The sequence below is a fragment of the Natrix helvetica genome (assembly GCF_964273705.1).
Source record: "Natrix helvetica genome assembly, chromosome: 1".
Lineage (NCBI taxonomy): Eukaryota > Metazoa > Chordata > Lepidosauria > Squamata > Natricidae > Natrix > Natrix helvetica.
Genome location: NC_138548.1, coordinates 145070580 through 145098391, shown reverse-complemented (window position 1 = coordinate 145098391; position 27812 = coordinate 145070580). Strand labels below are relative to the sequence as shown.

Below are 27812 nucleotides of genomic sequence, written 5' to 3'. Positions count from 1 at the left end.
ATTTCTACGCGCCATTTTTGCCGCACAAGGCGTCACTAGCCGAGCCGCTGCATCGGTTGCTCGACCGATCGGCAGCCTGGCGCTGGGGCAGCGGCGAAGCGCATGCGTTCGCGGCTGTCAAAGACATGCTGACGTCAGAGGCAGTCCTAGTCCAATATAGTGACAGGATGCCCCTGACTCTGGCGTGTGACGCCTCCCCCGTGGGTTTGGGGGCGGTCCTGAGCCACGTCCTCCCCAACGGCTCGGAAGCCCCCATAGCTTTTTATTCCCGGACACTCTCTCCAGCGGAGAGAAACTACAGCCAGATCGACAAGGAGGCTCTGGCTGCTGTGTCCGGGGTTAAAAAGTTCCACGAATACCTCTACGGACGGCATTTCACGCTCTTCACTGACCACAAGCCGCTCCTTGGGCTTCTGGCCGGTGACCGTCCGACCCCTCCCATTCTGTCACCCCGGATGACACGTTGGGTGGAGTTCCTAGCGGCATACTCGTATGCCCTAGTCTACCGCCCTGGCAAGCAGCTGGGGCACGCTGATGCCCTCAGCCGCTGCCCCTTGCCCGTCTCCGACCCTCAGACAGTGCCTTGCCTGTCTGTTTTGGCCATTGCAGACCTGGCCTTGCCGCTCTCTGCGGGCGATGTGGCGGCAGCGTCTCTGGCCGACCCCACCCTCTCCCAGGTGATGACCTGGGTTTTGCGGGGGTGGCCTGGGGGGCCGGTGCCCGACGGCCACCGCCCCTACAAGGCCAGGCAGTTAGAGCTGTCCCTTCACAGTGGGTGCCTCCTGTGGGGGGACAGGGTGATCATTCCACCCACTCTGCGTGACCAGGTGCTGTCTCGCCTCCATGAGGGCCACCCTGGCATAGCGCGCATGAAGGCATTGGCGCGCAGCTATGTCTGGTGGCCCCGTCTGGACGACGAGATAGCTACCTGGGTTGCCAGGTGCTCGACCTGCCAGGTCTTCCGTCCAGCGCCTCCGGAGGCCCCGCTGCGGGAGTGGGAGATTCCCCGCGGCCCGTGGTCACGCCTCCACCTGGATTTCGCCGGGCCTTTCCGAGGTCAGGTTTTCCTGGTTGTGGTGGACGCTTACTCGCGCTGTGTGGAGCTCATCCTCATGACCTCCACCACAGCCGAGGCCACTGTCCGAGCACTAACGCGCCTGTTTGCCACCCACGGCTTGCCGGACGTCGTTGTGTCGGACAATGGTCCTCAGTTTGCGTCCACCGTGTTCCAGGGTTTCCTGGCCACCCAAGGCATCAGGCATGCCCTCGTTGCTCCCTATCATCCGGCCAGCAATGGCCGGGCGGAACGCGCTGTCCGCTCGGCCAAAGACGCCCTTGGACGAATGGACAAGGGCGACTGGCCCACGAGGGTGGCTGCTTACCTCCTGGTTCAGCATTCCACCCCGTGTCCATTGTCCGGAAAAACCCCCGCTGAGCTGCTGATGGGCCGGCGCCTGCGGACCACCTTAGATAGGTTGCACCCAACCTATTCTGAGGCACAGCCGAGCAACCTGGGACCCCCTCCTCGTTCCTTTCGCGAGGGCGATCCAGTATGGGCAAGGGCTTTCTCCGGGGATTTTAAGTGGGTGCCTGCCACCGTCACTTTTGTAACCGGCCCCTGCTCTTACAGGGTCCGGACCGCCGACGGTGCAGACTGGCGCCGCCACGTGGATCAATTAAGGCGTCGCGAACCTTTGGATCCACACAACATCCCCGCAGGGTCGGCCTCGCCAATTCCACCCGAGGCCCTGGGGTTGGCGCCGCACCCGATTCCCCCGCCGTGGCAGTTGCCCAGGCCGCAAGAAGTTTCGGCAGAGACTGTTCCAGGCGCCTTCTGCCTTCCACAGCCCTCCATCGTTCCAGCCCCCGTTGGGCTACCAGCTCCGCCATTGCAACCGACTTTGGCCTTCCCTCAATCAGGCCAGCCTGTCCCTCGCAACAATTCGAACTTCCCTGACTCAAACCCGCCAGCGGCCGCGCCACCCCGGCCCTGCCTACCTGCTCCCGAGTCTCCGCCTCCTCCTCCGGCTGGGGTAGGCCTTCAAGATGGCGCCCGGAGCTCCACTCCCTTCAGGGAGGAGCTCCCACGGACACCACCTCCTTCTCCGACGGTCTGCCCAGTTCTGAGGCGTTCTGGGCGTGTCCGTCGCCGCCCAGCCTATCTTAGCGACTACGCATGCTCCACTGCTACGCATGCGTCCTCGCTAGGGGGGAAGGAGTATTGTATTCTTCCCTCCCCGACTTACGACCGGGGAATTCCCCCTGTTGTCAGCCAGCAACAGCCATGCTGCGCCTTAGCCAATCAGGCGCGGCATGGCTGAAGGCGGGCTGATCTGATCTCCTGATTGGTTCCTCGGCCTGACAGCTCTCCCTTAAATAGCTGTCAGGCTAAGGAACGGGCGATTCTCTCCTGTATGACTACTTGCTGTTATTACAAATAAAATAGAGTTGGACGTTCCTCAGTTGTCAAGCCTCATCTTTCCCCACACTTCTTCAAAACACCAGCAATAAGTTGGTCCAGAAGGGCATCATCAAGATCATAGAAATTGCAGAAGAGTGCAGCTGCTCTCAAAGCTGCCATATATTCATTAATTGACTCCCCTTCATGTTGGTTCCTCCTGTGGAACGCATGATGGCGGGCTACGGGGATGGAGTTGGGGCATAGTGATATTTTAACTTCACCATCAACACCTCCCATGGCACTGTGTGAATGGATTGCGGTGCCACTAAAGTCCCTGTAATGTTAAACATTTCACATCCACACAGGTTTAAAAAACACACTCTCCTCCTACTTTCTGACAGTACTGTATAATCATTAGCCTCCCAAAAACATTCAAACCTGGTGATATAAGAGTCCCAGGTTTCTGAGGCAGCGTTAAACTCTGTGAGTGTGTTCATAGATGCCTTGACTACTAAAACTGTAACCGGTTGCCTTCTGTGGAAAAAAAAATGTTTTCCCTTCCGTTCGCTTTTGTTTTGACCTCTCTTCGAGTAAATCCCTCAGCGAGGGTCATCAGCTCTCAGTGACTATGCTCTGTGACAGTGACTTATGCCAGCTCTCTTCTGGTCTCGTCCTTAGCTCCGTAATCTCACCCTCATCACCAATGTTCTAGCTGGGAGAACTTGGGTGGAGGGAAAGGAGTGAGGCGAGCCAGGTCTTACAATGCTAACAGTTTATTGCTAACAGGTTGCCAATGCGGCACTCTACTATGCACACGTCGCAGCTAACGGCAACCGCTGAGACACTGTTTGGCAGCCCTTTATATATGCAGGCTGTCAAACAGGTAATAAATCAGAACAGAGTATGGCACCTCCTAGTGGGGCGGACCACAAGGAGAACTGCCATATACAACAATCTCTCTCTCTGTGTGTATGTCTGTAAGCTTTCCTTTTGTAAAATAAAAGTCCGTCCCTGCCCCCAAATTTCAAAATTGACATTTTGTCAAATGCATTTTAATTCTAAAAGCATATTTTTGAATATATTTGGTAACTAAGGTCAACAGTTGTGACATTTCCAAATATAATAAATTTTGATTACATAAATACTTCATATATTAAATCAGTCTACCATAAATGTATTTGAAAATTAATAGTTTTTCTGTAGAATGCGACCTTTAAGCAGTTTTAATAATTGACACTGGATATTGTTTCCTGTTTTGTTTTTCAATTATAGCTAAATCAATGCAGAAACTCCAAACATATTCTTTTTTCCATTGTCTGTTTTCCTGAAAAATACCATATTTGCCACATTAATCTTATTTTAGACAAATATACATTACAGTCTGCTTTTAGGCTGGACTAAGCACCATTTTTGTTTTGGTGGGTATATCTGGAATGTTGACAGCATGTTACCATTGGGCATTTACCAAAAAGTCACTAGCGTGATATGTAACCAGTTATAAAGCAGAGAAGTTATTTTTGGGCGTGTCAAATTTTTCAACTTTCAGTTTCCAACCTTAGAGGTGCTCAAATGTTGTGACATACCTTAGAGATTGTAAATATATTTTTGGTCACTTTAATATAATTTAGATGTGCTTGGAAAGTAAATAAATAAATATCATTACTTTTTACATTTTGTTTGTTTCATTTACCATACCTCACTCTAACCCTTACTTCCCAAAGACTTTAGCTTCCTCATTTTATCTTTGTGTAGGGAATTGGCAGCTACTCACCCTTTTATTTTCTAAGAATATTTAAAGGTCTTATATGATGCTCAGAGACAATCTTGGGAATAAAAGATATGATGGAAGCTAGCGGCTTCATGTATGTATATATGTATGCAAAATACATACATACATACATACATACATACATACATACATACATACATATATATATATATATATATATATATATATAATGTATGTATGTATGTATGTATGTATGTATGTATGTATGTATGTATGTATGTATGTAAAAAATGATAAAAATTCAAAGTGGAATGTGATCTTGACATATACCAAAGGAAGGATTTGCTGGCCCTTGGGACCTCAGGACATTTCTATAGGTGACTGTTCCTAATTATACTGATTACATTGCAGTTGGTTTTTTTAATCAATACTTCTCAGTGTATAAACTGGTATGGGAAAATAAGTTTGATTCTTACATAATTTAAAAACTAACTGTAACCAGTTAACATGGTGCAGAAATCCAAATCCCAAAGATGAAACTGGATTTGAACTGTGCATGGGCATACAAATAGCAGTAGTTGACGTTGTATTAAGTATGTAATTTCCCTGGATTGCGAAACAGTTGAATCCAGTTATTTTATTATTTAAACATTTCTGTCAATTGTTACAAGGATATTTTGCTCCAGGGGTGGGTTTCAAAACTTTTTAGAACCTATTCTGTAGGTGTGGCCTGTTTTGTGGGAGTGGCTTGGCAGTCATGTGACCAGGTGGGAATGGCCAACTTGATGTCACTCACCAGGAGATGTCATGGATTGGGTAAAATGCAGTGAAGCTCATTTAACAATGCTCTTGTTAGCAACCAAAATTTTGGGCTCAATTGTAGTCATAAGTCAAGCACTATCTCTTTCTTCCTCTGCATGGCAGCCTTGTCCTAGTAAACTCCTTCTCCTTTCTGGAAATTCTCCTCTATGTTAGAGGGACCAAAATAATCCATACAATATAAGGTTTCCTGCTGCAGCAGGAGTTTGGACTAGATGACCTCTAGTCTAGAGTAGCCTTTTAGCCCTAAATTGCTGTGTTTTTTTTTCTTTCTGCTAACAAAGAAACCTGCCTGAGGCTCATTCCACATTCCTGCCAGATAGAGATAATTAGGTAATGACCCTAGATAAAGTTTGGCTCCATTCCAACCCTTTTAGAAACACAAAGCCCATATTGCACAAACCCCAAAACTTCAAAAACATAAAACCATATAACATATAACCATATAACCAATTTGTTATTCCCTGCACCTTTTCCATTTAAAGTTATAAGCATTAAGACTTGTGAACTTCAACTCCTAGAATTCCACAGCCAGGCATGTTTAGTTCCGATTTAAAGTGACAGCATTTATTTTTCTCCTTTTCGAAAGAAGTTTCCTTCTTTTTCTTTCTCTTTCTCTTTCTATCTTTGTCTCTCTTTTTTCTCTCTCCCTTCCTTCCTTTCTCTTCCTTTCTCTACCTTTTTCTTTCTTTTTTTCTCTTTTTCTTTCTTTCTCTGTTTCTCTTTATAAAGCCTTAACAAGCCCATGCCCAGCATGCGGGTTCTCCAAAAGGCACTGGGCTTGTTAAGGCTTTATATACAGGGCTATCATGTGCCATTTTTAAAAAATTCTCTCTCCGACAGAGCCAAAGGTTTGTAATCAGACTTTCTTTTTGTGTTTCCAAGGGGAGGTGCTGAAAGCTCTTATTGAGTCTGCCCACAGCCTTGAAGCTCAGGCGTTCCTCGCAAGAGCTGGAGCACCGGCATTTTCACCTGCAACTTAAAGAGGCATTGCCTGAGATTGACTGGTGCAATTCTCCCTCATCTCCCCCATTCCCCCCTCCCCCACCTCTTCTTCTGCTTCTATCTTTTCTCTGTCTCTCTCCCGCTCTTTAAAGAAGGAACGTTTTGCAGCGCTGTCATGTTTGATGTGCCTTTTTCTGCTCTCTCTCCAGCTAATTTGCTCTTTGCTCTGATTCAGCGCAGTCTGTCTGTCTGTCTGGCTCTCTCTCTCTCTCTCCCCTCCCTCTCCCTTTGAGTGGAAAGGGAAAGAAGCAACACACAGAATGTGTGACAGAGTGGGGGGAGGATCTATCTGATCGCTAATAGCCTACCAACAACTTGAACCATTTAGCAATAGGTAAACTGATACTCCCGCACAGCTTGCTTCCAGCATCAATTGCAATTTCAATTAAAAGAAACTCAAAGTAATTTGGTATGACCCTGTGCCAGCCGTGTGTGCGTGTGAAGGTGCAAGCCTAATAGAGGACAGAGCCATCCACTTCCCCGGCACAGGAAGGGGCTTGAGATCATGATCCTGAGCGCCAACATCACAACTGCCCCTTCCTCTTTTCCCCTCTTCTTGTTGCGGTCACGTTCTCTTCTTCCCCCTCCCCCACAAGTTTGCCATTCCCCTTGTGGCACCTGCAGGGCTTGAGACTTTCCCCTCTTCTCTTTCCTGAGCCACGGGCTTTAGCAGAGGGGAAGCAAAAGCATCCAAACAGCAGCTTTTGGCTTGCCCTGACAGATCGCCTTTTTTTCTCCCCTTGCCTCACTTTTTTTAAAAAATTTATAGGCAGAGTTTACAGGCAAAGCCCACATGTGCATAGTGCAACCTCCCCCTCCCCTCAGCTTTGTTTTCTGCCCTCCTTTTCACTCAAGTGGTGTGACGGTGCAGCAGGATTAGGCTGCTGGCCTGTGACATCGAGCATTTGGGGGACTCTAGCGCTCCTCGTTCTGTCACTGCAGGAGCCACAACAAACAAAATGCTTCCTTCCCCCTTCCAACAAAGGCTTAATTATGCAGACGAAGAAACACACCCACATAAAAGGACACCCTCGGTTTTGACAACTAGAGGGGAAATGTTCATTATGCCAGGGATGCACCAGAGCCAAATGCCAGGGGCAAGCAAGCATCTCCACACTTCCCTTCCCTTCTAGCTGCTTTGTGTATACCCCTCAAACGACTGCCAAAGTGCAGCAAAGGCACACGTCGGGCAAGTGGCTGCTGCTTGCTAAAGGAGGATGTTTCTCTCCTGCACTAAGGCTCCAGCCATTGCCTTGCCTTGTTATTCCTCAGCCCCCTTCTGCCCAGAGGAGGAGGGGGGAGGAGGAGTGTTACCAGAGCCTTAGTACAGGAGCGAAGCAACCCTGTTGCTCCCTTCATGCCACATTTGTGCAGGCAGCCTAGGCTTCCTGCTGCTTCAGGCTGGAACTTTCACCCTCCGTGCTGAGGAGCCATAAGGCAAGGTGGCTTGCTGCTCAGCCTCCTGCTTCTCCGGGCAACCCAGGTGGAGGACAGTCAGCTTCTGCTCCTGGCCCAGGAGATGGATCTGACCAGGAAAAATACACACCCCATTTTTGCAATTGGGGAGGAAAAAGAGTGTTTCAGGTTGCAGGAGGTTCCAGGCTGCACCACAATCTCCGCAGCTTGGAACCACGCATCACCTGAAATGCTCTTTTTCCTCCCTGATTGAAAAAATGGGGTGTGCATTCCTCCAGGCTGGATCCATCTCCCATTCCCAGCAAGCCCCTGCACCTTTGCTGCCTTGGTTGTAGGCTGATTCTGCATGCCCCAGTTTTGGAATAGGGAGGAAAAAGACCACACCCTTCTCCTCCTTCACCTTCTCTTTCCTTCTGGCCAGATCTGTCTCCCAGGCCAAGAGCAGAAGCCGACTGACTTCTGCCTGGGTTGTCTGGAGAAGGGGGACCGAGCAGCAACTTGCCTTACACCTCTCACATAGTGCCCGCTTCACCTGCCCCTTCTCAGGCAGTTCCAGTGGCTGAGATCACTGCGCTGTACACCTCTCACACAGCACCTGCTCACCTACCTCTTAGATGCCTCAGCCACTCAGCCACAATGACTTCACTCCCCAGCAATGTGAGGAGCCGCCACTGCCTAAGCCCTCCTGAGAGCTAAGCTGTGGCAGCCCCAAAAGCCAAATGTCTCCTTTCTAGCCACCACAATCCATGCAGCAGCACTGCTGCTCCCGCTGGCTGGGCAGGCAAAGGAAATGGGTGGGCGGGGAAAGCATGGTGCAGACGGGCGGGGCGAGCAAGTGAGTGGTGACCGGGAGCAAGTGGGGGGGCAGGCCAGGGGAGGGACTGTTCTGTTATGGGGCCTCTGGAAGCCCCAGTACGGGAAGGCATGCTAAATTCTTTGAACAGGTCTGTACGTACCGGTGCGGACTGGCCGAAACCCACCTCTGTTCTGCTCTTTCCAAATCAGTTAAATCTGAACTCTGCACTACCATACTGCTAGATAATTATAGGTCAGTTGTTTCTCATGGCAAAAACAGCACCACAGTAAAGCCCCCCCCCCCCCGCACAACTTGGTAAATATTTCTTGCTTCTACTTTCATTCTGAACATAACATAAAAGCATCATGATCCAACAGTGGTGACATGACTTCTTTGTTATGATGCTATTTTTGTTCTTATTTTCCTCTTAATACTATATTTATTTTGTTTTTAATACATAAGATCACAGTTGTTTAGCATAAACACCAAACTATTATTGTTGTGATAGCTATAAAACATTCTTTGAGAATTACACCATTGCCCCAGAGGGGCACAAAATCACTACAGGCTGTGAAGCAGTTACAATTCCTGTGATGTTTTTATGTTTTAGGCTTCTGTATACCTTTAATATACTAAGGAAGACAATTCCGACCAGAAATACCTGAAATTTCTTTAAAGGGACAATTTGGGAATTTGTGCAATCAGAAACGTTTGTGCTTAACACTTTAGCAAAATACTGTACTCATTTTCTTTTAATATACAGGTAGCCCTCTATTTATGACTAGTCACTTAACAACCGTTTTCTTTTACAATGGCCATGGAAGAGGTGCTTTACAACCCATAAAGACATCATCCCCAGTCATTGTAAATAGTCAGACATTCCTCCATGGTTTCTGACCAGTTGTTGCATTCTGTAGTCATGTGATCGTAATTTGCACTGTTTTTACCAGCTTCCAGCAAAAAATGACAATTCAGATAAATGGATTTGCACTTACAACCACTATATTTGCTTAACATCTGCTCCATTTAACAACCATTGCAAAAAAAAAGTTTCAAAATCACTTTTTGCATGTGGGTGCCTAGAAAATATGACCCTAATGACTTACAAACAGATTTCTGATTCCAGGTACAGTCATAAACTGAGGACTCTCTTATGCTGTATTGATATACACATTATGTTATATTCATACAAACACCTTTTTTCTGTTTCAGATAATATCGAGTTGACACAGCTAGCAGTGTAACAGTGTAACAGTTGTTTTTAAAAATTATGAAATAATAGATGCCCGTATATTGTAGTAAATATGATATTAAACCTCCTTCTCTTCTCTTCTCTTCTCTTCTCTTCTCTTCTCTTCTCTTCTCTTCCCCTTCCCCTTCCCCTTCCCCTTCCCTCCCCTCCTTTCTTCTTTTCTCTTTAGAGTTCCCAACCTGTGACCCACTGATTCATTTTATATGTAATAATGGAAGATGTATTAGTAGCAAGTGGCATTGTGATACAGGTAAGAATCAACTCTAGTTCAACCCTAATCACAAATAATGTTTCTGTCTAACTTTCAGGAATCTTATTCAGCTTCCCTATATCATAGCCAATCCTGAAGTGGCTAAGACTGAAAGTTTCATGTGATAGTGGTGGAAATTAGCTTTCATGTTACATGTTACCTGTTAAGCTCATGTAATAATAGGTTCCATGCAGAAGTGGTATTTAGCCAGTCCTGACAAGTTCTAGAGAACCGGTAGCAGAAATTTTGACAATGAGGAGGGAATGGGGATTTTGCAGTATCCTTCCCCTGCCATGCCCACAAAGCCACGCCCACAGAACCGGTAATTTAAAAAAAATGAATCCCACCACTGGTTCCATGTTGGCATCCAATCCACTATTTATACACTAGGCATGACAAAAATTGATTTCATTAAATCTTATAAAAGTGATCCAATATTTTGAAGATTAATATGTACTAAATAATTTACCGATTAATCATATAAATATAATACATAGGATTATTGTTGATTTCTGACCTTTCACTTCTGCTTGAGAATGGAAAGTGACAGAATACTATTTAAGCCATTATGTCTCCTGTTAATTAAATATTTGTGATATTGTGTATGCTATTTGCATATCTATCTATCTATCTATCTATCTATCTATCTATCTATCATCTATCTATCTATCTATCATCTATCTATCCATCCATCCATCCATCCATCCATCCATCCATCCATCCACCCCATCCCAACCCAACCCAACCCACCCACCCACCCACCCACCCACCCATCATCTATCTATCTATCTATCTATCTATCTATCTATCTATCTATCTATCTATCTATCTATCTATCTATCTATCTATCTATCTATCTATCTATCTATAAGCCTGATTTAATTATTTCTTAGATCACTTATTTCTTTATGCTTTTATACTTAGTCAAAAAAGAAATTGATGGTAGAGCTTGATTGACCTATTCTGGTTAGTGCCCCCCCCTTTATTACTATCCTATAGCTTAAAATATATTGAACGAATGCCCTAAACCACAAAGTAAAACAGTATTTATTTTATTTAACAAAATCGGGAGTGGCACATAATATATAAATGGGTACATAAAAATACTAACTGAAATGCCTATTGTTGCATCATGCATACATGGGTTTGCATCACTGAAGAAAAATATTGTAGGACACTCCCATATTCAGAATTTTGTCAGGACCAGGCCTCCTGTGTGCAATATGCTAGGACCATAATTCTTCTCTCACCACAATAGCAGCATCCAGTAAAGTGTACTGCACCTTTGTTACCTCAGATATTGGTAAGCATATAAACCTTAAAATATTGTAAGAATCAGCACATGTCTAGGATATTGGATGGATCTCCTAGACCTTTTACCACTCTGTTGTTTTGGTTATTGCTACACAAATCACAGTTTGTTTGTCTGTCTGTCTGTTTGTTTGTTTGTTTATTTATTTATGTATTTATTTATTTATTTATTTGATATTGCTGCATATTCATACCTGGAGACTCAAGGTGGCTTACAAAATATAAAATCTCATATAAAACTAATAAAACTAATGAAAGAAGTCATATAATAAATTAATATACTAAAATCACCACCACCACCCGCCCCAGAGAAAGCACCTCACACGAGCCATTTAATGGGCTCCATCCCGCTCTGGGTTCTCCAGGCCTGCTAGCAAAATCTGCAACCTTTTGTTCCTTGCAAGGTCTTCAGGCCACCTTAATTATATTCTTTAAGCATCAAACTCACCTCATGTTTGAAACTGTAGGTGAGATCCCAAACTTTTACTTTGCACTCATTCTTTTGTCTAAAGCTAGTCACCGAACATAATAGAAAGAAAGAAAGAAAGAAAACTAGTGACACTGACAGATATATAATTGTTTTTAATTAAAACAAAGTCATACTAAAAGTCAGACTGGGCACGAATGATTTGACTGCCTGGGAAGGAGTGACAAATGGTGTCCTCGCCCAATCATGCAGCATAATACAAAAGCTGTGAATGTTATATTATACTTGGCCTTTGGGGTCTGAGCCAGATGTCAATTCCATGAAATAAGCTTCCTATTGCTTGCTATTCTCTCATATGTGGGTGACAATATTTATTGTTATTTAACTTATTTTACAATATTTGAAATCTACCCCCATCAAAAAGATTCAAGGAGAAAATCAACATATGATCAATTCCATAAAAACACAACAATAGTAATCAATGGTCATTTGATCCAAAAATTCGCTAGAAGCCAAAGTTTTAGGGAAATAGCAGGATTAGCAGGATCATTCAAAATTTAGTGAGGGTTGGGGACAGATGCACCTCTGGGGGCAGCATTTTCATAGTTGGGAGGCCATTACCAAGAAGCATTGCCTTGGAACCCATCCACTTCTCCCCTTATGCTTCTAGGTAATTTGGATTTTCAAATTTATTTTATTTATTTTGTTTTGGTTTTGTTTGTCAAACATGTACAAGATAATAGGTATAAGTATAAACATGGACATGAGCAAAGAAAATGAGTACTAATAAATGGGGACAGTAGGACAGGGACAGTAGGCATGCTGGTACGCTTATGCACTTCCCCTTTACGGACCTCTTAGGAATGGGGTGAGGTCTACGGTAGATGCTGTGGGGGTTTGAGGATGTAACAATAGAGTCAGGTAGAACATTCCAAGCACTGACCACTCTGTTGCTGAAGTTATATTTTCTGCAATCGAGTTTGGAGCAATTTACCTTGAATTTGTATCTATTGTTTGCCCGTGTATTATTGAGGTTGAAGCTGAAGTAGTCATTGACAGGTAAGACACTGTAGCAGACAATTTTGTGTACTATGCTTAGGTCAGACCCTAAGCGGCGTAGTTCCAGGTTATCTGAGCCCAAAGTTTTGAGCCTGGTGGTGTAAGGGATTCTATTATGAGCAGAGGAGTGAAGTACTCTTCTCATGAAATACTTCTGGACCCGTTCAATTGTATTAATGTCCAATAAATAGTGTGGATTCCAGGCAGACGAACTGTATTTGAGATAGAGAATGGCCATCTCTATCTTTACATATCTTTGCTTACAATCCCCACTAAGCTGATCTGTTTTTCTCTGAGATGCTGTGTAAATGCTGAAATAGTGCTGGTACATGCACTTTTTTCAGAACACAATGCACAATAGGAAACTTCCTCAACACTCAGCTTTCATGTTTTACGAAGATGATCTGCAAAATTGTAATTGAATGAACATTTGTAAACACCTAAAAAAACGACAATAACAGACAAGTAGTCCTTTGTTACTTTCTAAGCTGAGCTCATTGACCCTTTGGAAATAAAGGCTAAATTTAAAAGAAAATGAGGCAAATATATTGGCATGTTCATAAATGAACTCCCACCTACATCCTGAATATTAGACAAGTTCAGGAAGCACAGGTGAAGAACTTCTATATAATGTCCTTTATATCTTGTGTAACACTATTTAAGATTCTGTTTTGCTGCACAGGTACTAAGTTCTCAAATTATTATAATTATATTAATATATAATATTAATATACATGTAGTCCTCAACTTACAACAATTCATTTAGAGACCATTCAAAATTAACAATGGTGCTGAAAAAAACAACTTATGAACATTTTTTCACACTTATGACTGTTGCGACATCCCCATGGCCACATGATCAAAATTCAGATGCTTGGCAACTGGCATGTATTTAGGGCGGTTGCAGTGTCCCAGTCATATGATCACCGTTTGTGACCTTCTGACAGGGCAAAATTAATGTGGAAACAAATTTTACTTAACAATAGTGTTGTTATATTAACAAGTGGAATGATTCACTTAATAACAAAGATCATAAAAAGTAGCAAAATCCATGAAAGCTGTGTTGCTTAGCAATGGAAATGTTGGGCTCAATTTAAGATGCTGGTTTTAGTCTTTAAAGCTTAAAAAATTAATTATTTTTGGTAAATCAGAGCTTACTGTTACAATTACATTTAAAATCTATATACTCTCTATACCTTCCCCATCAGACAAATCTTGCTGAAGTTGCTCTATTCTAACTCTATACATTAACTCTATTTTTGGCTTTACAAAACTGAAAAAATAAAATAAAAAGCTGAATCTACTGTTTTCTGCTTAGTTATTGAATACAAGAATAAATTGGGCATGAATAAAATACTCACACATTTTTACAGATAATGACTGTGGTGATGGGTCTGATGAACTGGACTGTCTTCATTCATGTTTTGACAACCAGTTCAGGTGCTCTACTGGCCGGTGCATCCCAGGTCACTGGGCTTGTGATGGAGACAATGACTGTGGAGACTTCAGTGATGAAACTAAACCAAATTGCACCAAAGGTCAGTGTTTTATATCCCCCCCCCCGACTTCCAATAAAATGCTTACCTTTGTCAAAAGAAATAATAATCAGGATCATGATTTTAGCTGAGAAAGATGATTAATATAAGATTTTATTCCTACTGAATTATGGCAATTGTATAAAATATGTATATATCAATAAATGGTGTAGGTAGGTATATGTATCTTTGTGTGTGTGGGTGTCTGTCTGTGTGTCTAGGTCTGGGCCTCTGTGTGCGCATGTGTCATACATATATAAAACACATCAGGAATATCTTTTAAGACATAACTTTGGACCATAGTAAAAAAAAAATTGCTACACTAAACACAGCTGTTTTTTGTACTGATAAAAGAGAAGCATGGTAGTATTTTCATGTTTTAAAATTAGATATTATATTTTACTGTCTAGGAGAAGAAAAATATTTTTGTACTGTGCATGATGACGCAAGGAATACGGATAAATCATTTGAGCCAGTCCTGATTTTATTATGACTTTGCTTTAGCTCACTAAAACAATATAGCAGTGCAAAGTTTCAAAGATGTAATTTGAACATTTATTATTAAATAAGAAGCAGAGGAAAAGAATGTTATGTTAAAAATTCTGCTACAGTATTTTAAATTTTGCTCACCAAGGGCAAAAACAATAATATGCTGCAGTCTAAGAGGCAAGGTGAAGAATTCAGTTTATATCAGTACACTATAGTTCCTTTTAGTCTGCTTGGATGGAATGTGCATATTGAAGGATAGTCTAGGTCTAGGTAGTGGAATGAATTATCAATTTATAAAAAAAAACATACTGCATATTTTATATAACAGTCACTGTATTGATGATGATTCCAATTATAAGAAATTTGCAATAATTTGTTCAAGGAAAATTTGAATTATGAAAATTGGATGTTTTAATCATACTTTTTTTGGCCAGACAAGTTATCAGATCTATTTCAACAATGGTTTCAGCACTCTGAAATCTGATAAATGAACATTTTATCCTGCTTAATACTTTTCAACACTTTTATTGAAAAATAATATGTTTATGATTCATAGGAATAAGTGCAACCTCTGGAAAAAACATAGAAGTCTCTTCCTGTTCTTTTGTTGGTAGTATTTGATGCTTAGCCACTTTTGTTAAATTTTTGAATGGCATTGCTTACATTGAAAGGAACCTCAAAATGTTTTCAGTAACTTCAGTAATACTTACCGTATATACTTTAGTATAAGCCGACTCGAGTATAAGCCGAGACCCCTAATTTTACCCAAAAAAACTGGAAAAAGTTATTGACTTGAGTATAACCCGAGGCTGGGAAATGCAGCAGCTAGATAACAATAAAATTGCTTTAATTGAGGCATGTGGAAAAGAGAAGTGCGATGGGACTGTATACACATAAACACGAATAGAAAACCAGTACTTTTTTTACATACATCTATCTATATATATATTTACCGCGATCACCGCGATACACAACGCACTTCCAGCGCCACCCTCCCCTCTGCCGACTTGGCTCCCCTGACACTCCATCCCGCTTCTTTGCTGTAAACCCCCTACCAGCACCCTCGGATCCTCCCCCGCTGACCAGGACACCCGCTCCCGAGGCACTCCTCCTCCTCCTCCGCTTGCAAAACCTGGTTTTGGCGATCAGTTCCGTCACGGATTGCGAGAGCTACAGGAGGGGGGAAAAACGCTAGGAAGGGAAAGCGTGGGCGGCGTTTCACTCTAGCGGGGTCATGTGTGTCCGTCGGTTTCCGGTTCGTTTTGCGAAGCTTTAGTGAGACGGTTCGGGGGAGCCGAGGAGTGGGCAGCCGGTGGTCGCGCGGATTTTTTGTTCACTGGAGTATAAGCCGAAGTGGATTTTTCAGCCCAAAAAGTGGGCTGAAAAATTCGGCTTATACTCAAGTATATACGGTAAGTATAACAAAGCCATGAACACATAAAATACATATCAATGGGGACAGTAGGACAGGGATGGTAGATACCCTGGTGCGCTTATGCATGCCCCCTTAGGGACCTCTTCGGAAACATGTGACGTCCACCTTGGATTAAGGTTAAAGATATGGGGGTTTCAGAAAATAACAACTGAATCAGGTAGAGTGTCCCAGGCATTGACCACTTTTTGTTCTAACTGGATTCAGTTCTGTTTTAAACCTGCAGGTTTTTCTACAGTACATCAACTTATATTTGTTTTGATTGTTTTCCGAGAGCTATTTTTCCTATGCTCATACAAACAGAAAGATTTCCAAACCTATTGTGTAATTTCCAATAATCAATTGCTTTAGAAAAAATAAAAAATACAATTGTGCGCTTTTTTGCTTGGAAGTACTGTAAATCCTATTATTTTCAGTTCCATTTACACTCTCGTATGCATAAAGAGATTTCAGTAATTATTTTGCTATTTCAGTTCAGAAATGTAAACAGTCATTGCACAATGCAATGCAATCCTAATTCAGTAGTTTCAGTTTCATTGAGGATAATATGTATTTACAGCAATTTCCAATAACTGAAAGTTTTCAAAAATGAAAATCCTTTTATTTAAATGAAACCACTTTTTCTATTATTATAGTGTAGAGCCAGAGATATTTTTCCCATTGTGTTTTCTGTAGGAGAAAACACCAGATAGGCTTAAAATATAACATTTTTTTTGCATTGTAGCTTTATCTCATAGTGATATGTCTCTTTAGATATTACTAAAAACAACATAAATTGTTGGTCAATAGGTATTTATCTACAGACAACATTTTTACATGATGTTAAACTGCCATACATATCTTATTTGGACTCAGTTTTACAACTCTAAAAATAATGTTTCAATAAATACTTTCAAATAATTCCATACGCTCTATAATGTTAGATACCTAGGAGAGAATTATTTGCATCCTTTTTTTTCATTTTAAATGGAAATGTACCATATCCATAAAAGAGACAAATGAGTAATATTTGGAACTTTGGACTACAGCAGGATTAGATGCATGATCCTTCAAACATTATTGAATGCAAATTCCTCAAAAGAGGTATTACTTAAGTTCTACATTTATTAGATAATATATGTGATCTCCCATGTTCTTGTCTGGAAAGATTCCAAAGAACTGGTATACACACTGGTTCTTTGATCTTTGCCACAATTGTTGGTTCTGCTTTCGTGGGCATGGTTTCAGTTTGCAATAAAAATAAAGCTATCTTTACAATGGATTTTCACATTAATGACTTTCAAATTCTAAGTCCATTTCAGAATTTTTAAAATCTTTTCTACAAACAGAGAATGGAAATTGAATTTTAACACATTTATAATTTGGGGTTGGATCAAGATAAATCAATATATCTGTGATCTTGGCCTGCTTCTCTTATCAGGAAAGTTATTTTATTATTATTTTTCTTTCTTTTCCATAGGCTAAGGTTCTGTCTTTGATTATCTGTGATTTTGTTATTGGGGGAAAAAAACTCCCATTCTTCTACACATATTGCATAGAAATGTTCTCATTCTGTCAATGTCTCTTTGTCCAAAGAACAATTAATAATATGATAGTTCAAATGGTTAAAATGGATATCACCACTGTATCTTTTCAATAATTCCAATTATATTTCTCCAGTGAAATTCACACTAGTGTAAAACTATGAACAATATATAAAACAACCTTATCCATTATAACAGAGAAATATGTACTTTTCTCCAGCATAATCCTTATGTAACCTGAGGTATGCATTGACTCTGCTCACATGATTGAATTGAATAGACATATATGTATTTAATGGGAAAAATCAATAACTGGAAAGCTGATTAAAATGAAAGTGATAATTTTAATAATCTATTTTGTAGAAATATAATAACCACACTTATTTCCTTGTATATCAATGTTTTGTAAAAATATGGTTCTGCGTTAGAACAGCATGATTCTTCTTTTCTCTATACAAAGAAGACTACAATACCATATACCACTTCCTTGATTGTAAACAAGCAGTCATGGAAAAATATTGAAAATGATACAAATTATCAAAAAATATTGTTAACTAATTTTGTATTATCATTTTTTTAAAAATATTAGAGATAGCTTCTCTTGGGAGATGCAGTGGGAAAGAATTTCAATGCTACCCAGATGGAAACTGCATTCCTGAGTTTTGGCGCTGTGATGGAGAAAAGGACTGTGAAGATGGCAGTGATGAAAAGAGTTGTAATGGAACTATAAGATCATGTGATGCCAAAACAAAGTTTTCCTGCAAAGCTACAGGTATTAAAGGGTAACAGTTTATGCAAAGTTAAAACTATGATTTTATTGTTAGCATTTACCTCATTTGGCTTTGAAACAGCCTTGTTATAGTTTAAATAGTGTGGGGTTTTTTGCTTCTTATGGAAAGAATTAAGTTATAGCCCAAAGTTTATAATTTAAGATTGTTTAGAAAACATTGTTTAGAATCTTCCTAGCTTACCATCATTCTTTGCCTAACCATAGAATAACTCTTTCTTTAGTTTGGTCATATGTGTTAGTTTCATCAGATTTTTCAGTCTCTGCCCCATCTGCTGAAAGAAATTGTATCAATTGTTCATGTCCTGCTTTAATACATTGTTTATTTGGCCCATGCCTTAATTATACATTTATAATTACAATTTATAATTATACCATGTTTCCCTGGAAATAAACCCTACCCCAAAATAAGCCCTAGTTAAGGTTATGTCAGCTGGGGGATGTGGCCAGCACTGGAGTCAGTGAGGGCATGAGGGGTAATGGTGTCCAGCAGCAGCCACAGCCTGTTCAGAGCAGGTAAATTGATTACCTGTCCAACCAGCAGGCAAAGGCAGATATAGGACACATGGACCATGGAAAAGCCGAGAGTCAGTAGGCCGGAGCAGCCGGCCACCAGAGACTCATTTTTGCACAGCGGCACTAGCACAGATAGAGGGAGAGGTTCGGGAGGAAAGGCAGGCAATCCTGATGAGCTGTGTGAGCTGCAGGCAAGTCAAGAGACGTGAAGATGATCCTCCCATGGATGGCTGACCACTCCATCCAATCATCTCTCAGCTTGCCTGCAGCCCATGCGACATGTTGGGATCTCCTGCTTTCCCCACAGACCTCTGTCTATTTACTGCCAGTGTTGCAGCATGAAGACAAGCCTCCCACAGCTGCCCACCTGCTCTGTCCCACTGACCTGTGTGGCACATCTAGATTGTGTGCCTCCCCCCACCTCTCCCTCTTCCTGCTGCTTGGACAGGTAATCAACTCACCTGCTCTGTGTAAGCTGTTGAGCCATAGAGTGCACCAACCAAGGGGGCAACAGGTTGCAGCTGCTGGCAGACAATGTTGGCCCCTGCCTCCTTGCCACCTTTTGTGCCTTGCTAGGGGGTGGGGCACCCAGCTGGGCTGATCACCCTGATATCATATTTCCCTGAAAATAAGTCCTAATGCTTACTTTGGAGCCCTCAAAAATATTAAGACTGGGTTTTATTTTTGGGGAAATACTGTATTAACAAACTGCTATGGAATTTTTAAAAAGACTTTATGGAACTCCTTTTATCTCTTTGGTAAATGGGTAATTTCTAAAGAATTGCAAAATTCTGCTTAATTGCCATTGCAAAGGAATATAAATATGTATTAAGCCTAACATTCTACAAGAATGTATGTTAAATGATTACTATCGTAAAGAAACCCATTAATTAAAACTAACCTCTAGAAGTAGATTATGTTATATTGAGACATTAGGAACCATGTTTGGTCTGTGTTGGGAAATGTCAATAGCAAAATAAACTTCTAGATCAATTGACCACTCTAAAATGAGAAATAATATTTATATAATTATTAGTAACCAGTAACTGAACTGTTGTCATGATTCATCTTGGATATATCCTGTTAGAAAAATGAATGTAATAAATGCATATTATTTAATGAATTGAAAATTGATTATATCAGCACATATACAGTACATGTATATTTATTGTTCATTTTTAGAGCTATAAATAAAACTTAATACAATATTCCTTAATTTACAAAAAAAAAACATAGTGTCTGCCAAACTTGTAATAAATTGATGTGGATGTTGATCATGATAATTCTCCACATGTAGCTACCAAATACAATAAAATATAGAACGTTATAGCTAGTACACTAACCATTAATTGACATTGGACATGAAAACTTGATCAAAGCTTTGTCTGAGGATTTACTTGGCGGAAAACAGACCTCTTTTTTTTTGTGGATTTCAAGCTTCTATCAACAAGCAAGGATCACATTTTGGCATATTAAAGAGATATAAATAAATAAATTTTCAGAGCAGTCATGTTCCTTTCTTTCCAACCACAATACATGACTAGAAACAAATTACATAATATACTTTTACCAATATTGCACAATGTTTGATGATACTTTAGCAAATGTGATAATCATTAATAAAAAATAGAATTACACATCCCAGCTTTTACCTATATTGCTCTTAATTAGTAGAATGAAGAAAAAAGAAAAAAAATACTCTTATACCTAGTCCTAGAGAACAATTTGGACATATTTTTTAGAACTTGAATAAGAACATTTTGAAAAAAGGCTCTGAGAAAGTTAGAGTTTATAATACATCAATAATTGGCCATTTGGCAACTGCTTTCTTTTCTTTCACTAGCTCTTTCTAGAAACAAAAAAACCAGTAATACACATCCTTAAACTAGAATCTCATGATTAGATCAAATGCAATATATGTCAATTAACTAGGTTCTCTGTTAACTGAACCCAGTTTAATTTGGTGGAAAATAGTTACGCTTATTGCATTTGTTAACTCAGATAGAAAATATTGTTCTTTTTTAAATAAGCATTTACCAAAGTCTATAAATTTCCCCATAAAATGGCTTGTAATATATTTATTTTAAAAAAGAAGAAATCAAAATCCTTAACTATTTAGCTATCTTATCACATAATGTGTATACAATGAAAGAAATAATTTTATTTTATATTTTGTTTTAAATTAAATTTTAAGTACTTTATTTTTTTAGGTTTTTTTTTTTTAGTTTTCTCAAAGAAAAGACAGTTTTCCATACCCAGAATAAAAATCTCACAAAACTTTCAGAAGATTCCCATTTGAAATGACTTTTATTTACAGTTCCATATAGCTTTTCAAATTTATGCAGCTTCTCTCTGAAATATAAGATTGGGAAATGGCTAACATTGCTTCATTTTTAGAAAAGATCGGTGGTGAGTTTTGGAAAGGGATTTAAAAAAATATGGGCCATCACTTGAAATTATTTTTCTATAAAATAGTGGCAGTAAAAATAATATATGAAAGAATAATCAGCCTTGTTAAGAAAAGAATCAATATGTTTACTTTCTCTTTTCTTTAAGGGAGATGTATTAGCAAAGCTTGGCTATGTGATGGAGACATTGATTGTGAGGATCAGTCTGATGAAGATAATTGTGAAGGCTATATGTGTGGATCACCAAAATACCCATGTGCTAATGACACTTCCATCTGTCTGCAGCCTGAAAAGCTTTGCAATGGAATAAGAGATTGCCCTGATGGATCTGATGAAGATGATCTTTGTGGTAATTATATTTGATCAAATGCAGATGTACAAAAAAAGAAAGAAATAATGGTCCCTAGATTATATACCCGTATTTTCCCACCCCAGTCACATCCCTTATGTAAATGTTAATGTTTGATAATTGAACTGTTCTCATCATATATGGTTGAAATTAATGCCATGCTGAAAAATTACTCTTTTTTCATTTTGTCTACCCTGTTTTCCCGAAAATAAGCCCTCCACCGAAAATATTGCAACACAGTAGCAGCCATGAGGTGACCACGCTTGCCTCTTCCTGCATCTCAAAAATAATAAGATCTCTCCGAAAATAAGGCCAAGTGCTTATTTTGGGGGTCAAAAAAAAATAAGACCTTGCCTTATTTGGGGGGAAACACAGTATTTTTGAAATAAAGAAAATTCAAAGGAGAAAAAATCTAAATGTTTATATACCAAATTCTGAATATAATTCAAAGAATGGAAGAAATCATTTTATGTTTCAGGTGGCCAACAGTTTTCTCTTCTCCCCCCCCCCTCCTGTCCCCTAACAATGGAGCTCTAATTTATCTGGTATTAATTGAAAAATTATAAAATTAATTTAAATTATATACTTTTCCTCTTTCCTGTATTAGATGTTGAAACAGATTCATGCTCTGACTATAATGAATTCCCATATTATTATTATTTTTCATACAAATGAAAAGCATAAAGTGAACACAAAATAAACAGAGCATGGCAGGGCAGCAGGTGTTAGTTCTCTACTCTGACACGTAGAAGATTGTTATATAGTATTTGTATGCAAAGGCCATCGTGGTCTACATTTTATGCAATATATTGTTTACTTATCCCTAATAAATTTAATTTCTGTTATTCCAGTTTGTGAAACCATCCAGTTTGCCTTTTATTACCCTATTTTTAAACCTACAGACTATATTATTAAATATGTGAATGAATGCCACATAATTCTATGGTTCTGAAATGTACCTTTTATTCTGAAGTTATTAGATCTAACCTTATAAAATACATCTGTGGTGATAGATTAAATTTACATTTATGTCTGAGAAACACATTTTCACCTGTTTTTATTTAAATAATAATAATAATAATAATTACTCTACTTATTTCAGAAGAATGTTCACTTAACAATGGTGGGTGCAGCCATCAGTGTTCAGTAGTTCCTGGAGGCAGAATTGTCTGTTCATGCCCCCCAGGATTGCACTTAAATTCAGACAATAAGACCTGTGGCTATATAGATTATTGCACCAAACATCAGAAATGCAGCCAAGTATGTGAACAGCATAAAAATGATGTTAAGTGCTCCTGTTATGAAGGTTGGGAACTTAGTAAAGATGGCGAAAGTTGTGCTAATATTGGTAAGTTGACATTTGCTTATCTATTCATTATTACTAAGTATCTCTTATGAAGATTTCATGTGTCAAAATGACCCATTTGCTTTAGAGAAGCAGGAGGAGTCCTTAATTGTTTTAGCTTTGACTCTTCTGATACAAATGCTTCACAATTTGTTTCTATTTAGAAGCCTTATATACTGGTATGTTGTATAAGATATTATATGCAAAGTAGAACTTGCTGATACTGAACTTAATTTTATACAAACATGTTTCACTTAATAAAAAATTAATCTATACCATCAGATATTGTTTCTTATGTAAGATAAATGCTGTTGAATGACAAATTTAGAAAATATTTTTCTAAAATTTGAATTAAAAATATAGTGATTTAGGTATGAAAGTGTTTGTAGACGCCAAATAAAGAAAACAGATGGCAACAAATTAATACCTTTTTCTGAAAGTGCATTTGTTATGACCGGGATGACAAACCTATGTCACGCATGGCACAGGAGGCACGCGGAGCCATTTGTCAGGGCATGCGAGGCATTGCCCTGTCAGCTGGCCAGCGCGCATGCGCACCTTGGCCAGATGACTTTAGTCTTTTTTGAGGCCATTTTTTGCTCTCCCCAGGCTCCAGAGGCATTATAGGAGCCTGGGGAGGGTGAAAACAGCCTCCCCCGCTCCCCCCGGAGGCCCTTTGGAGTCTCCGGAGCACAAAAAACTGTCACTATGGGCAAACCAGAAGTTGGTTTTGCTTGTAGGGCCAGTTTAAGCTCTCCGGAGCCTTCATGGGCCTTCCGGAGGCTTCCCATGGTGTGCCGCACTGGTCATGCACACTGGGAGTCGCACATTGCATTATGAGTGTGGCATGCCTGCGCACAACCTCCCTCCCACCCCTGCTTTTGGCACAGGAGCCAAAAAAATCGCAAAATCGCTGTGTTATGACAACATTTTTTATAACAATTTTAAAATGCTCTTGATTCAATCTCACTGATCAGAGGCAGTATTTCAATATTTGGTTTTCCCAATTCTTCTCTATATCTCCAGCATATAGAGAAAGCAAGCAAGAAATACATCAGTAAAATTCTCTGGCTTGGTCCTGGCAGATAATTCTGATGATTATAATGTAATAGTTAAAGTACTGGCCTAGAATTGGGGGACCCAAGTTCAAAATCATCCTTAGTCCCAGAAACTTCTTCTCATGGTCAATTTAAAGTGTGTTGATCCAGTCCTTGACAGAAAATATGCTAGCATAATTTGCCTTGCCAAGTGAATCATGAGTCGAGAAGGAGTTCCACGTTGTACAAAGGGACTGTTTGGGCAATGCCAGCTTATCCACTACCTGTGGTAGTAAATTCCCAGGTCCTGGAGTTCCCCAAATCCAATAGACCCATGGCAGCTATCATAGTGGCCATGACCTCCTGAGTAACCTCGAACCCCACTTCTAGGGAAGACAGATTGAAATCTCCTGGATCTTAGTTAATCAGCCTAAGGATCTCCACCAACCTAGAAATGGAGTCAAGGAGCTCCTTACTATGCAGAGGGGAGACTGTTGCAATAGCAACAATTCCAAATGATCTCTGGAGCCCAATGTAATGAACATTATCTCATATCCAGTAACCTAAAATATTATCTGAGAGCAGCATCATTGGTAGTCATTAGAGATTCTCAGATGAAGGTTGTCACTTCTGCATCCTTACCCAAAACCTGGCTGGGGGGGGGGGACTACCAAGAGGGAACTACGCCTTTCAGGTGCACAAGGTTTAGGTAATACATGTCAATTCAGCCTTTTCATTTCTTATTAAAGGCTGACCTTGCCTTTAGCAGCGACAACTAGAAATTTAGACCTCTGAGAATCTGTTGACCAAGAAATGGGAGTTCCTGCCTGTAGAGTCCAACACTGCCCAAGCGGGCAGGAACACAGAACTAGATGAAGGCACTGGGATTGAGTTCAAGATGACCCCACCCCCTGTCACCCATCATACCTCTCCATACCTCTCAAGGTCAGAGGAGAATAATCTGAATATATCTAGCTGTTACCAAATGAAGGGATCAAAATCAGGCCATTCAAAAGAGAGGACTGTCCAATAAAATAAAACAAACATAATTGAATATTGAACTAATTATATATGCATATCTTATTTTGATAGACAATAGTGACTGGGATTCTTTCATAATGGCTGCTTAGCTTTCTTAAAATAAAATTCCATATTGAAAGTTCCTGGTTTTTTGTGTACCTGTTTAATAGACTCCAATCTACTCTGCTAGGGATAAGTCTGACATTTGCTTTCTTAAAATAGGTTATTCACTCCCTATTCTACAATCAGAATATTCTACAAATATTAATCAGATGAATGTCTTTTATTACATTCACTGTAATAATCTACTACTGATTAGGTTTAACCACAAAATGTACTGTTGTGTTCCCAGATCCTTTTGAAGCATTCATCATTTTTTCTATTCGTCATGAGATCAGAAGGATTGATCTGCAGAAACGAGACTACAGCCTATTAGTTCCTGGTTTAAGAAATACAATAGCACTTGATTTTCACTTCAATCAAAGCTTACTATACTGGACAGATGTAGTAGAAGATAAAATTTACAGAGGCAAGCTTTCTGAAACTGGAGGTATGAAATGGAGCTTAGATTTTATTTTATTTTTTTTAATTAAGTGGTAAAGGACTTAGTTTAGGAAACATGATGAATGAGTTATAATTGGAAGGTTTTTTATTTCATAAATTATAAATATGTATAAATACATTTTATTATTTAAATGGTAAACCTGTACATCAATACATACTATAAATGAGTTAAATAAGGAAACTTATATAAGGTGGGGCCAAGAAAAAGGGCATTCTCAATGGTTGCTCCCTCCCTATGCAATATAATTCCTCCAGAAATAAGATTGTCCCCATCTTGATATTTTCTGAGAAAGACCTGAAGAATAATTATTTCAGTAGATCTGAGGACCTCAGGTTCATATGAAGCCGATGAAGTGAGTTGGTTATGCTTGTTGCTGCATGCAGGAGTAGCATTGGTGAGAGATTTAGGGGTTTTATATTGTGGATTTTTAACATTGCAAGCTGCTTGGGATCAGCATTGTAAGTTGGACAGCTAAATAAATTTGCTAAATAAATAAATACTTTTGAGGTTTGGGGTTTGGTGATCCAATATTTTCTTCAAAGCTTTTTTGTCTTTCTGTTCAATATCTAAAAAGTAACCTGGATTTTTCAAACATGTGTCACTTATGTGGTGCATACATTTACAGATACTGCATTTACCTGTGTGTGTGTGTGTGTGTGTGTGTGTATGCAATAAAGTAAAGTGACTGAGTTCATAAGGAGAATGCAATCCAAGCAACCCATTTTAAACTTTCTTCCCATTGTAGATCAATTTACATTATCTGAAATATAGGATGAATAATGCAATAGCAATAGCACTTAGACTTGTATACCACTTCACAGTGTTTTACAGCCCTCTCAATACACAGTCAGGATATTGCCCCCAACAATCTGGGTCCTCATTTTACCGATCTCGGAAGACTGGAAGGCTGAGTCAACCTTGAGCCAATGAGAATTGAACTGCCAAACTGCTGGCAGCCGGCAGTCAGCAAAAGTAGCCAGCAGTTCTGAACTCAAACTACTGCATCACCACGGCTCATTGTAACTATATTTTTAGATACTAACAAATGATTGAGCATTTGAGATATTTTTCTTTGATGAAATTCATGACAAGATCAAAAGTTATAGCATACCTCTATCAAAGGTTGAAGAATAATTTTAAAGTGGAAATTTCTGGGAAATTTCAAACATGGACTAAAGAACTGAAATTTCCAATAATGCCCTATCAATTTATTCACATTCTTAAAAATGTTAAAATGGTATCAACAGGACTGAGATGAAAATTGATTCAATATACATACAACAAAAAGGTATTTAAACCACCTGTTCGTAAAATCTTGCCTTAGCTGTGATATGGGTAAAGATGACAAATGTACTCTGTATCCTTATAGATTCAAAAATACAATCCAAATATCTTTCTGCTTAGATCATAGCTTTGATCATAGCAGCTAAAGGTAATCTTTAGGATCCATTGGCAGATTTATAATTTTGAGTGTTCTGTAGTCATATACCCAAAATGATTACTATAGGTTAATTTGTAGATTCAAAAATTGCTACCTTGCTAGTCATGGATAATCACAAAATACCTATTAACCAGGAGTTAAATGATTGCTTGCTGTCTTTCAGCTTATATTGTCTACTATTCTATTTATATTTTCTTTGAAGTATCACATTTTCACATAAGAAATATGCAAACAAAAAGGAAAAGATAAAAAGAGGAGGAACTTGTATTAGAATACTTATTATTAAGCACAGCATGTTTCCTACACAAGTTCTTTCTTTGGGTGCTTCTTTTTTGGTATAATTTTATATTAAAAGCTAGGTATATCAGAAAGGGAAACAATGCAATACCTTTTTATTTCTCATACTTTGTTGTAAAGTTGCCTATTACTTTTTGAAAAGTCAGTTGATGTCTAGATAAGATTTTTGAGAGTTAAAAAGAAGGTTTTTTTGTGTTTTTTCATTTCTCTAATCTTGTGATTTTTTTTCCTGTGCTGTCACATGAAAAAGTTCCAGAAAACCTGTGTCCAAATGCTTTCTCTTAAGCCTTTATCCCTTCCCTCCTCAAATGTATAAAGTAGTGGGCTCATCATTCAGCTCCTTCAGTTGCTTCATCTTAGACCATTGAGGACAGTTTTACCCTGCTGTGCTTCCCTTATTCTTTCTACCAAACATTAAATAGGAAGAATGTAAAGGATGCATTCTACAGTTTTATTTTATTTTTTAGTTCTTCTAGTAAAACTTGAATTCAGAATGATGAAATGCATAGGAGATAAATACAAAACACCAATAAAGGTTTGTAACAGAAGATATATGTTACTTCTGAGGTTAATTGAATCCGCAAGATGTGTGGCAAAATTATA

General features: G+C 39.6%; 1 protein-coding gene across 1 annotated transcript in view; it reads left to right on the top strand.

The window, feature by feature from the left end:
• The window catches only part of LRP1B (LDL receptor related protein 1B), a gene marked incomplete at its 5' end in the record, with an annotated part of 698113 nt that overhangs the window by 451656 nt on the left and 218645 nt on the right, over positions 1-27812 (top strand). The window contains 6 exons of the mRNA XM_081955361.1: positions 9588-9668; positions 13839-14003; positions 18034-18216; positions 21304-21504; positions 22607-22852; positions 25259-25456. Coding sequence (XP_081811487.1) covers positions 9588-9668; positions 13839-14003; positions 18034-18216; positions 21304-21504; positions 22607-22852; positions 25259-25456 — 1074 coding nt within the window. The remainder of the gene's footprint in view (positions 1-9587; positions 9669-13838; positions 14004-18033; positions 18217-21303; positions 21505-22606; positions 22853-25258; positions 25457-27812) is intronic.